Consider the following 13,913-nt stretch of genomic DNA (forward strand, 5'->3'; position numbering starts at 1 on the left):
AAAAGTAGGTAAACTAATATCCCATGACGTTTAATTTACATTTATAGCTAAAATGATTAAATTGACATTTAATTTTTTCATTTCAGTGACGATTTCCATTCATTCTCTGTTAACTCCCTATGAGACGTATCGGTTACATTTGTATTTCACATTTAGTTTGGTTCGTTATTCACTAGAAGCTGAGTGGGCGTTTAATTCATATTAAAATTGTATCTTAATTCCACGAAAACATCAGTTATCTTCTGGGTTTCTGGACAAATTGTTCCTGTTTTCGATTAAAAACGACCGAAATCAAAATCAATATCACAAAAGGAAATTGATGGAAATGAGGAAAAAATACATAAACTAAATGAATCCGGTATTATATGATCTATTTATAGAAATAAATTGATTTAACACGAAAGCGAAGAGTCCAAGTCACAACATTTTCGTATAAATCATCAAACAACAATGTAACACACTATGTGATAGCGAGTCTGCTATAGCTCCTAGACGTCTGTCGTTCAAGACTAATATGCTTTGAGGAAACAAGTTAAGATCTAAGCACTGGCCGGCTTAGATATGTAGGTGGACGGTTGCGAGGGAGAAGAGTCAGTTGCTAGGCATATAGGCAAGCAGGTGAAGAGTACACAATCATCTGGCTTTTTTTCTTCTACAGGCCAGACCGCCAGACGCAGAAGTATTTTAACGTATGATGATGTTGCTAATTTGACAGTCGAAAATGATTTAGATTTTATTAGTACATATACAATGTTCTATTTTTATTAAATATGTAATGCGCAAATTAGTTGTCATTGTATATTTAATTAGTTAAATTATTCAACCCTGAAGCGCATTTAGGCTTTTTGAATCAAAAGACTGGACCAGTTCATTATGAAATGTCAGGGGTGGATAAGTTAAACGAGACTACAGCTACCTTTTCTACAAAAAAAACTGTGAACAGTCATAGTTTTAGATAATGTAGTTCAGTGTACGACGTCACCATCCACGACAAAATCGAATTCCTGATTGCAAGGGAAAGGTATATGCAATATACGATAACGACAAGAAAATAAAAGATAAAAACGTTGTTTTTTTAATGTCTTAAATTTTTTATAGTAACATGTCTATAGGGATGGCAATGAATTATCCATTTCCGATAATATGATTTAATTCATAACAATCTTAAACACTGGAGGTTACTACTTTTTCTTCGTAGAATCATGCCATTTTACCTTGTTTTTCACTTTCATGAAGAAACTGAAGAGATACATGTACATTTTCACGTAATTGTACCGGCTACGAAATATATGTATTGTGTTTCTTTAATTTTAGTACCTTTGCATAAAATAGAGTATATTTAAACCTTTCCTTAAACATTTCACATATAGCCTCCTACATATCACGAAGTTGCCTTGTAGTTGAACCACCATGGGACGCGCTGTGACCACTGTTGCCAAGTTTCCAAACATTATACATCAGGCCTTCCATTGCAAGTTTGACGTTTTTATTACCATTCTTACGAATAAGAAAGGTTGGCCGAGAATTTGCTTGTATTTTGCTTGTAACATTTAACCTTAAACTTTTATTCTCAAATAAGCTTAAAAAAACATATAGCTGTCACAATGATGTTTGTGATACTCGAATAAATAAGCCGGTCAGCCAGATTATTCAATGTACAGTACGCCTGTACAAACCTGCAATGTAAATTCACTGGTGTTATTTTTTTACCACTTTCTATAATGTTATTCACGCTTTCCTCTATGTACATAGTGATGACAAACAAATATAACAAAAATACATATTTATATCCTTCCAATGAATAGTGGGCAATTAAGCCACAAAGATACCGAGTCGTCGAACTTATTTTAGAGGTAGGAATCTTTCCCCGGTGCCACAGTGTCTATGGAATATTACCAGGTGCTATCTGTAAGATGCGTTATGGTATTTGACAGTGGATTCCCATTCTATTACGCATAGCTAGAGGAAAAGTCTCAATTGCCCGAATGTAATGTCTGTTGTTCTGTCAGAAATCGTCCAACTTGATTACTTTTTCACACCTAAACATGTGATTCTATCAGTGCTGGCTCCGTACTACAGAAGAATAGGTGTCATCGTTGACATTTTCCCCAGAACTTAAATCTCTGATAGTATTCGCCTTCTATTACAAAAGGGACACATTTTGTACGATTTCCCTTTTTCCGAATGATTACATAAGTATATGGGGACATGGGTTTCTGTTTGATACAATGCAAAGATAACGTTATACATTTTAAAGATGCTCAACCTCCGACAGATCATAAACGATACCCATCATTTGAATAATAACTAGTGTTTAATCTTGAGTATATGTTTAATTCACACAAAAAATAAAAATACATTTTTATAGAATAAGTTATTTTGCTTTTCGTACATGTGCAATCAGTAGCTCTTTCTATATAGGGCATAGTGCCATGGATTTTATTCGGGACGCAATCACTTATTTGAAATATGTTTATATTTAAGTAAATTAAGAAACTAAACTTTCCTATAATGGTAATTGTGTAAAGTAAGTACCTATTGGTACTGAAGAAAAAATTCTATTTTTTTCTACTTGCGCTTTTGATAGAAAAAAAAACATTCATCAGTAGTGATCATCTTGAAATAGACCACTACTATTGCATTAGTATTATCAGTCTCATCATGTGACTACTTAACTATACATTAAAGTTTCAAAAACCACCTAATTCACATGTTTGGTAGATTTTGTGTTTTTTTTTTAAATCCGTTTTTCTAGTTCCTACAATATTCTTTATGGCTAGTTTTAAGAATTTATCACTGAAACATGTTGAATATACATCCAATGACGACGCTGTGAATTGAGTTAGCATCATAACATTTATTTCAGTGCCGATAACTTACGTTGAGGTTGTTTATGGGTAACGAAGTGGCAAACAGACAGTGGTGACGAATGAAAATTGAAGCATTTTCTAAAGTTAACATTAATCTGTGTTTAAAGTTAGTTACAGTAATTTTAAGAAAGGATGCCTATTTTCAGATCGTATCGCAATTAACTGCAGCAGCCTGTACAAATAATCTGCGTATATTTATGCATTGTAATTTGTGAACATACATGTAGATTAGTTGGACTTTTTAGAAAGCTAAAAGATATGGCGAGTTTCTTAGATTAAACGTTGACAATGTTTTCGAGATTATGTATGTATTGGGTTTAGTATGTTCCTGAAACTATTATCGTGGCCTATTATGCAAGCACTTCGTTGATACCGTAACCATTCAGTCGATCAATCAATAATTTTCTGAGTACGTTAAATCAAATTTCACAAACCATTAAGTATTTGAAACATATCATTCGGAAAGCAAGTAAAATACGAAGACTAGGTTTGGTTTTTGTTTTAAAACGTCCTATTAGCAGCTAGTGTCGTTTAAGGTCGTGCCAGGTTTGCTGGCGGAGGAAAGCCGGAGTACCTGGAAAAAACACCGACCAGCAGTCAGTACCTGACAACTGTCCCACATGGGATTCGAACTCGCGACCTAAATTTGTGTGGTAATATGTCGGGAAATCTTAACCACTAGGCCACCGCGGCCCCAAATTAGACGAAGAAGAAGACGTGTTTACAGGCGAACTACATTACGTAACTGTGAAATAAATTGGAAAATGGACCTTGTATAAAACTTTAAAGCATTCATATCCCTGTGTATAAGTAGCAATTTGAGTGGGGTTCTAATTTCCGAAAACAGTAAAGCAGATGTGTACGATTGTGTAAAATGGTGGTATAATTGTTGTGAAAACGAATTCAATTATTTATTGAACACCGAAGACAATTTTAATTACCCTCTCATCCTTGCTTGCTTAGGAAATCAAATTACTCGTGGAAGGTCTAAAGTCACGCCAGGAAGCGATGCAGCAGTGTAAAAACCCGTCGAAATTGACTTTATGCCAACTTAAAGTTCCGGGGCCTAATCCGAGTTTATTGGAAAACATCCTGCTTAATTTCTGTCCCCGTGAAACTGTAACCTTTCCATTGCTGTATTTAAAGCTAACCCGTCCTAATGTAAAATTGTAACGTTATAATTTGAATAAATTGTAATTATGGTTGTTAACATAAAATACCTCACAGATTATAGTGGCAGTGAATACTTTGAAATTTAAACCGTTTAAAATTATGTTCTCTTTTTTGAAAATCATTAAATGGGGACCATGGTAATATTATTTCTGCTCTTTGTAGAACTTCCAATTAAAGTTAAAACTATAAGCTGTTCAGAGAAAAATCAAATAGTTTGCAGATGTCGTATGTATATATGCCATTGTGTCTGAGGAAGTTGTTGGTCATTTTTGTTTTAGGAAATCTGGTCACCAGAATGGTACGGAAATAGGTGGGTTTAAATACTTTTAAACACAACCGGCATTCATTTCAAAGCTGAATGTGCATACTTACACAAGCAGAACAGGAGTATTTTTCTTCTATTACTAAAAGTACTGACTTTACACCATTACCACCTTTGAAAAGTTAGAGCTTCTAATTTTATTTCAAGATAGAAATATTAGAAATAATTAATTGCATCCCGAAAAAATCCGTGGCATTTCGTCCTATATGTAATAAACTACTGATTGCGCATGCCCCAAAGGTAAAATAAATTATTTTATATTACTTTCTATGTTAATTAGACATATATATATATACACGAATAAACACAAATTATTGTTTACAAATGATGAACATCGTTTATGCTCTATTGGCACTGGAGCATCTTAAAAAGGACATTACTGTAAATCTGATATTTTCATGAGTACTTTATTTCGTGATTTTTAACTATAAACCTTTTGCGGTAGTGTTTGTTTTTCGATAGATATACATTCAGGTTTTTAGCTAAACAGTTCTAACATGCACATAATATTCCGCGCAGGGAAAAAATCGTTATCAACTTAGCTTCGCGTTATTGGCAGATGTTCGCGCTCGCTAAAATTGCGATATTTACAGTCATTTAAAATTGGTACACAAATAAGTAATATAACTTAAAATATTGTTCGGCGATGTGCAAGGGTGTCTATTTACAGTGGTGATATGTTACACAAAATTAACCTTCCAAGATGATCATGCTACTAGACAACTAGGTGGATGAAGATATCTGTTCAAGACACATAAGATATGCACTTTTATCCTTGATAGCGTACGTTCTGCATGTATATCTAATTCGGTATTCCAAGAATTCAATTTCCACTCATTGTAGACCAATCTTTTACAGTGCAATCTTCGTCATTTTGATTCGACTGAGCACGCCATGCACTGAAATCGCAATGTTTAACTGTAGCTTCCCTCTTTTCTTTATTCTCTAACAATATTTGCAACAAATCAAAGGGACATTCACTTGTAAACCCAATTAAATTAATGGAAAGAAAAATCTAATTTTCATGTCATTACCACATTCAAGATCGGATTCGACCGATTCATTATTAAATTCGAAATTACAGAAATGCAATTGAAAGCATACATCACAAAACCGTCTCTTTCCCGTCATATACAATGATTACGTTTGTAAAGATTTCCGATTTTCAAATTGGATTCTCTTTCAAGAGCTTGAGATGCAGGGTATTATAGTTTGGTAATTAATCATTATGAAATTTCTATACAGTTTGATAGACATAATGTCTTATTATCAAAACACTCGCGTTTCTCGGTGTGGATTTGAATGGATGATGTGTATTGATTTGCCAATATCCGAATAGTATTTTACAAAAATACTTCATTATAACTTTTTGTAGTATTTTTACTTTGTGTATCATATATTATTCAATCGTAAAAAGATTCCAATATATTAGATGTTTGCGTTTGTGAAATGTTTACTGCTTACTTCAGAATGACATCATTTGTCGACTAAAATGTTTTGGATTTTTTATTTATCATAAAACTAAGCGTAAAGTGATCCTTGATTATATAGTTTATTACATAATTTAGGAATCACGATATCATTATTTGTAATTTATTTTCCAGGTGCGCTTATAGACACCAGGTCGGTGGAACTTCGAACTGAGTTCAACATGGAGATCAAACGTATACAGATCAGCGATCGAGCTGGTATATACCTACAGCCTAAGTACAGAGAACTCGACATCACCGACAGCTTCGAAGTCAGCAATGCAAGTAAGTAAAAATACAATTTAGTTTATCTCTTACAATTTAATACAACAACGTTAATTCTTTAAACTAAATTACACTCAATTTCGCTCATAGAATGTTATCACATCATTAGCCTGTTCGTAGGAGCAAATTGTACGACACCAATGTAAAATGGTTTTGAAGCGTCCAGAGTATCTGTTAATGCTATAATATGATAAAGACAACGCACGATTACCTTTGTGAGATAAAAATGATACATCAAGTATCCATGGAATTTGGTGTTTATGTAAGCTAATTAGTAAGATGACTGAGAATACAATTCAGTAGTTTTACCTAAAACGGTGAAAACAGTAAGAAATAAAACATTCACAATCTAATTATAAGCGAAATTCAGACTAAGCAATATTTCATAATTTTGCAGATAAATAACTTTTTATGAATACAAAGGTACCCATCGAAATCATGAACATACCATATCCTTCATAATTATTGGATTCATTGCATTTTAAACATAACCTGTTATGCTCATTTACATATATAGTTATTAGAGAAGAAAAAGTCAGGGTGTAATTTTTCCGTTAAATGTTTCGATTTTTAACAAAGAAATTAAACAGAATATATTTGACCCTACACTAGACTAAAAGTCTGTCGTCACCAGGCTGTCAATGAGGCGGGTTCACGATGTGGCTTTGCTCGATTTAATAGGCAATGCATCGATATCTTATCAAGCCCGAATCGTTATCCCGAGTTTCGTCTTTACACCACGAAAGCACATTGCGTCTAGCATGAACCTTTGATTTGCTTTATAGGACTAAGCAGATTTTTACGAGAAGGCCGTAATTGGTTTTAGTGGCCGAATTGTAGAGATCACGGACTCTCTGCCTGTATTAAGCCATTGCATAAATTCAGATTGATTCAACCCTTAATTTTTGTTTGTGAAACTATACAAGTGTATTTATGTTATGCATCTGCATCACTAAGGACTAAAGGACACGACTGAAACTAAGTTTTTGGATAAATTATATAAATTACAACAGAGAATGGAAATGTCCAGTTAATGTCATTTGTATTAAATGACGGGTAACATGGCGGACATAGTAATAACAATGTCAGCCATGATGCATACACATATATACAATATAAATAATATCTTGATATAACCAAACAGGTGATTATGGCTTATTACCAAAAGTCAAGAAAAATCTAAAAAAAAATAGAATCAGTATCCAAATTAAGATTCGATATAATAGAGGAAATATAAAATACGTAATAATATCGGAATTTCTGAAAAGTATATCTAAACCACATGGTTCTAAGCTTTGTTGAGGATTACCATAAGTCACGTTAAGTCATACATAGTTTCAAAAAAGTTTTTTAGTATGATCAATGTCAAATCCAGGCTATTATCCCGATTTACGCAAAGAAGACAATAATAAAAATAAATAGTTAGTGGAAGCAAAACTCAATTATATAGTAAATCATTAAATCTTAGATACATCAGAGCTGCATTGCATATGCACCATTTATTATTTATGTATGTTGAAAATAATGGCACGAAATAATTATGAATACGACGAAACGTACAGAGTGCTTACATTCCATTGACTACACTTTTGCTTTAAAAATGTTAAAACGCTAGAATCCACACACTGGAAAAGGTAAAGAACCGTTTTGTGACATTCACATGTCTTGCAAATAACTACGTCACGCAATTCTGTAAAAATGTTAAAACGCTAGAATTCACACACTGGAAAAGGTAAAGAACCGTTTTGTGACATTCACATGTCTTGCAAATAACTACGTCACGCAATTCTGTAAAATTTGTCCAGACAATTATATCTGGCGATCTGGGATCAGACCTGGATCGGTCGAAGAAATTGAATAAAATTGATAGTAGTACAGTGATTAGCTGTTGCCATGGTGATGGCGTGACAAGACAATATTTAATTGGCTCTTATCTCGCCTTCCATTAGCAGTAATTTGTTAATACTGCAGTACACGTTCAAAGATTGGAAGATGTTTGAACTTTTCTGAAAGAAGAGGCGTTTCTATAAGACAGCATTTCTAAATGTTGGGTCATCAACTGACTTAGATATTACATACTAATTAAAGGGAATCGTAAATACATCTTCAAATGTATGAAGCATTGTACTTCCCTGGAAATGCGAAACAGTGATACTGACGGAAGAGCTTCCATGTGTCATTACCAGTGTAAGGGGCGTATTATGTTTATGGGCCATCTTTTAAAATAGTATAGATGATACTTTAACAGCCTAACACAGATACATGTATCCTCACTTCCGGTGAGAATAATATATTTCATCTTTTTTGGACCTCCATGTCAACCGGGTATCTCTATCGTTACCAGGACAAGACAACCTGCACGCACGTTGTCGCTGACGTCACCGGTGTTGACACATAACAACTTCAGTCTCTTCTTCATTGTAGTAGAAAAATGAATCAATGTGTGTAAATTGGACAGGGATGGCTTTATTACCTGACATGCACAGCAATGTAAGAGCAACAGCAGAGGAGAACATGTTCCGGGATTCGAACCCGGGACCTCCGAACACTAACCGATCGCTCTACATTTGAACTACCTGGTCACCGATGATCAACCCAGTCTCATCCTGCTTGCTACTAAGGCTTTATCGATCGTACCCCCTTACAAATATACTATGAAACATTTACTAGATAGTGAGTGTATATTTTGCGATTAAAACATAGCTCTAAACTTGGTCTTCATACCCAGTGACAATTCACAGTGTTTGCCAAAAACTATTGATAATTGGGAATTTTACTAGAACTATTCAATAATACATTGTCTATCAAATACTACTAATTTTCTAAGACTCCTGACATCCGTGTGTACCCTTTGTAATCTTTTAACCCTCATGAACGTAACTATTTCACGTGCTTGCGTGCGTTACTAGTAAACGCCGTCCCAAAGGGAATTACTTGTTTCCTAGAATTGCCATTGGAACACATCATCTGTCAAACGTTCGCAGAATTTTAACGGATTTCCTTCGTTGAAGTAAAATTGACTTGGATAAACCCACTGCTACTTTTGGGTATACTCATTTACCTTTCAGCTTATATTTCATTTTCGATTGGAAAAGGTAAATTAATGCATTTCTTTTGATGCGGTTTTAAATCAACGTTTATGGACTAGGGAATTCCCTAGTGACTGGCAACTAGATTAAATCCTTAATACAGGTGAAATGGCATCATTTAAAGTACATTAAGTTTTAATGTATTTAGCGACTGTTTTTTAAATTCTAATCTAAGCGAAGTTTGAATCAAGAATAAAACATACATTGAAGTTAATGAACTTGTCAATAATCACGAAACTAGGATGAGATGCAATCCAAGCAAACATCAACGTAATGAAAGCTTGCTGTGATGCTTACAATGAAAATTGTGGATATTAAAAAGGTAATTACTGTCATATTTCGAAATTAGGGGGAAATTGGCGGTGTTTTACATAAATTAATAAAGGTTAAAGTTATCGCGTTGAAACGTAATGTGTTTTGTTAGCAGTGAGCGTAACTTGCAGCATTTTTTCTTTTCTTTCCCTATGTGATTGCATGCGTGTGCGCAACATTCTATAACATTACTTATATTGTCATATTACACTATAAACTAATATGTAACCGTCTTTGAAACATTTGAAGTCGATCTTAAATAATGAATCCAAACCAAACATACTAACCTGATATATGGACAAATCAAAAGGATCTTATTCAAATTTGATTGAGGTTTATACATGGTATATATTTATGACCGCTCCATTCCAAAATCCTGGCTTAAAAGAAACCTTCTTAGAGGTTTAGCACCTTCCAAGGAATATCGTATGACAAAAGTGTAAACACATTGTCTGTTGAAATGCACCATTGCCTTTGTTAAGGATCATTATTTTGAATTGATTATCTACATTAATACTACTACATATAGTGTTTTGAATTCACGACAGAATAAAAACTTGTCGTCAGTAAAAATAATTTTAATATATTTTCTATTAAAAGTATTTTATTTTTAAGGTTCACTACCTTTGCGAAACAGAAAAATAAAATTTATTAAGATATAAAAACAACTGAAGAAAATGTACATTGGTGGTCTAAACAACGCCAAATAAATACAAGATTCCCTCCGTAATCTATATTAAAGGTAGGTTTCGCCCAACCAGAAATATTTTTTGTAAATTCCGATGAACGGATGAAAATATGAAAAAAAAAACATTTCAAATACTCCAGTTTAATATCTTTATGCGTATGAGATTGAACTAATGTGTCTTGAATACAAAATTGAAGGAAATCCTTGATTTATTACGATGTCAGATTGATAGGATTGTATCCAAATGAAGCTGCGATGGATTGTGTTGTCGAAGTTTCGCGCATGCGCATTGTTGCGCACTAAAAGTAAACAGAATGGCTGAACGAAAGCGTGTGAAAAAAAATATATTTGGATCGGCAACTAAGAGGAGGAAATTAAAATGAAATCGGTAGCGCCCTAGGATATATCTAGGGAATGGAATTCAGAGATAGCAATAGGAGAAACAGTAGCCACATCACAAGCGGAACTCGCCCGTATTCTGTCAGGGCTCGTGCTGCACGTGGTGAGTCAAATTAGAATACATATGCCAGCGGACACGTATTGGTAGACAAACTACATACATGTTTGATGTACTAAACTAACGAGCGTATGTCAGTAACATGAAGTCTTTTATATTATATGATATACATAAACAATCCATCGCACTTTGATTTGTTTTTGTTTTTTACTAAGCATGCCGTGGCAAGACTTTCACTGCTATCTGACAATTTGCTGCACGTTTCCGTTAGTTGATGAGGCCTCGTTTTGGAAAAAAATATGTTCTATGTAAAGCTTGACTTTGCTCTATTTTTAGAACAGTATTTTCTTGGTCAAGATAGGCAAATGACAACCCATATTGTTCGCTGTATACATTGAAAATATTCTGAGGATTATATCTATTTACAGTACAAGATCAATTTCATCTCTTTATATTTCATTAGGCAAAACCTACCTTTAACATTGAAGATTCGCTTTTATGTCGTCAGGCGCAGTGAGGGTCAACTAACGCGCGGTAATTAGGAGGACAGTGGGAAACATAAGACGACCCGCGATATAAAAAAATCACATTTATTTTATTTGAATTGATTTGTTGGGAAGATATTGATGCGAGTATTAACCCTAACCTCAAAAAATAAAAGCCATTTTGGAAAGTTAGTGGGCCTTTAATCATAAAGGATGCATATATGTGTGAGACTTGTGTGATTAAAGACATCACACATGATATCGTTCCGATTGTTTTAATGACATTATCTAAAACTGAGAAAAGATAATGAAGATGAAGAGTGTGGGAGTGTTCGATTATGTTACCAAAACGAGTTCTGTGATCATTGCCTCAATTCAATTAACTTCAATCCACAAATTGTTTACAGGTAACTTAAAAGTTTGTTGCATAACCATAGAATTATTGATAGTAGCTGTTGTTCTCCTGAACGTATTGTGAATTATCCCAAAGCTTTAAGATAACCAGACCTACCCATCAATAGCAGTTTAATTGTATATTCCATGTTTCAAATTATATAATTAACTGTTTTCCAAGGATATATCACTCTTTTCTTCTTTTGGTAATTGAATCGAATCGGAACATAATTAAAATTAGAGGTAAATAACCCTGTAATTACAAAATTAGATTAAAACAAAGTTTGTACTTGATTTCCCTTTGTGAGATTATTGGTTGTCATCAATGAAAATCAACTCAATGGGCGGAGCATCAAACGCTATAGGATTTGTATAGAATATGAGTTTAAATTAGTCTCTTCAAATATCCCGGTCACAGCACCAAATACAACAAGGCGAGAGCAGTACGCCGCGAACCGGGCTCGAACTATTTAAGTATGTAAATAAAAGCATTTCATATGGATGTGGTGCAGTGGTGAAAGCCGCAGGTATGTTTGGCTAGATAATTTGGTGGCGAAGATCGCACTCAATTCATAGTATTGCCATCCTTTGTCACTTGTTTTTCATATAATATTTATCATATATTAACTAAAGCACAATGTATACCACACACTATATGTTGTTGATCCAAAGGTTTAGATTGAGGAATTTCCTGTCATAGTTGTACCCCATTGATTATTATGAAAATATTAGTGGCTATAAATACATATGCATCTGGAAAATAGATCCATACATATGCATATGGCCTGTGACTTTGAGCGAATTTGTATCTACTTGTATGGACATTTTATTTCAAGGCACATACGGAAAAGGGTTAGTACCACATACATTTTACGTTTTCCCTTGCCAGGATAAGCCCCACAGAGTTTACAGGTACATGTAAGTGTTTTATGTACAGTTACAAATGTATGGGCCGCTTAAGGCGATACTAGTTGAGAGAGAACGACAACGGCGGTTTTCTTCCAATGAATGCTTTATAAACATTTCTTGATTTTTTTTCGCATTTTCAGCTTTAAGTGACATCAAACCGGGATGACACAAATTAACTGATACCGGACATATGAAATGGTCAAAGCCGGGGTCAATACACACTGTAGCATAATTTGCCAACGTCTTCCTCTGTTTACTGCAGCTTAAATACTTTACTTGCGTAAACATACTTCATTAGAATCTAATTAATACTTAATCCATAAAAAATCATTATCTTGGTAAAGATGAGTCGAATAAAAAAAATATTGGATTGAAATGATGACGACGTCTGTGTGTAAGAACCTCACAGGGAAACTATAGGCATAAAAGACAATAGAAGAATCGTATTTGTTGCATAGTCCATATCTAATGTCTGGGATCCAATGGGTTTATTTCGTCGATATGCCGCGTGACGTCTGGAGGGACAGGGATATGGGTCTGTATGTGGTTGAGAGGAGTCTGTCCCCTCCGGAGGATTCTTATCCGACGTCTATGTGCACAGCTAGGGAAAGAAGATATCCTACCTCATCGACGTAGCGCTGTCACTGGCTGTCTTCGTAACTGACACCACCTAATCGACTTGTCGGTTGAATCCGTCGTGGTGTCTCTCAGTCATATTAGCAGCAACGTTTATCAGCGGATCTAATGTCAGAAATCCGGTGTCTTATTTTGTTTACGGAAGAGAAGGGGATTTAGATAGATTAGTGTTATTGGATATAATCCAAATAAATATAATTTGTGTAAAAACACAATGATTTTTATCAACATATTTATATTATAATAAATACATAAAATAAAACATACATAAGATAAATTGTATTTTTGAATGATGCAAAGGGTTTCCCGAATTATTGTTATAACAAAATGTGAATGTACCTGCTAGCGAATACACGGTGGTGTACAGTATTGAAAAGTAGACTTGCGGAATAAAGTAAAATATTCCGAAATAGAAGTCTTTCGGTATTAATCAATGGTAACACGCATACAAATTTTATTTGCATTCAGGTTAAGGTCCATTAAACAGTCGTAAATATCTTACATTCGTACTTCAATTCGGCAATGCTTTATAGTTTCAGTACTCGTGTCTGTATTGATAATCGCACAGAGACAAACTGAATATCTATGAGTACTTTACATTAAAGTAATTTCGGCGATTGACGTTAGATTAAACCTAGTTTAATGCAGTTTGATAGATTGAAACAAAGCTGTTTCTGATAGCACAGCCGTGCTTTCTAACATTAACCAGTAAAGCTGGTATCAAATCAATAGTTCGGAGAATTTATGTCACACATGTGACTAGAATCCATATACAACAGTCAACGAATGATCAGTTATGCTTATGTAAAATACAACATATCACTT

The 13,913-nt window shown here is 34.1% G+C and overlaps 1 protein-coding gene across 1 annotated transcript in view; it reads left to right on the top strand.

The window, feature by feature from the left end:
• LOC138326687 (glutamate receptor-like) overlaps nucleotides 1-13,913 on the top strand; it is a 66,609-nt gene that overhangs the window by 20,018 nt on the left and 32,678 nt on the right. The window contains exon 2 of the mRNA XM_069272689.1: nucleotides 5,970-6,119. Coding sequence (XP_069128790.1) covers nucleotides 5,970-6,119 — 150 coding nt within the window. The remainder of the gene's footprint in view (nucleotides 1-5,969; nucleotides 6,120-13,913) is intronic.

This window comes from Argopecten irradians, chromosome 7 (assembly GCF_041381155.1).
Source record: "Argopecten irradians isolate NY chromosome 7, Ai_NY, whole genome shotgun sequence".
NCBI classification, from domain to species: Eukaryota; Metazoa; Mollusca; class Bivalvia; order Pectinida; family Pectinidae; genus Argopecten; species Argopecten irradians.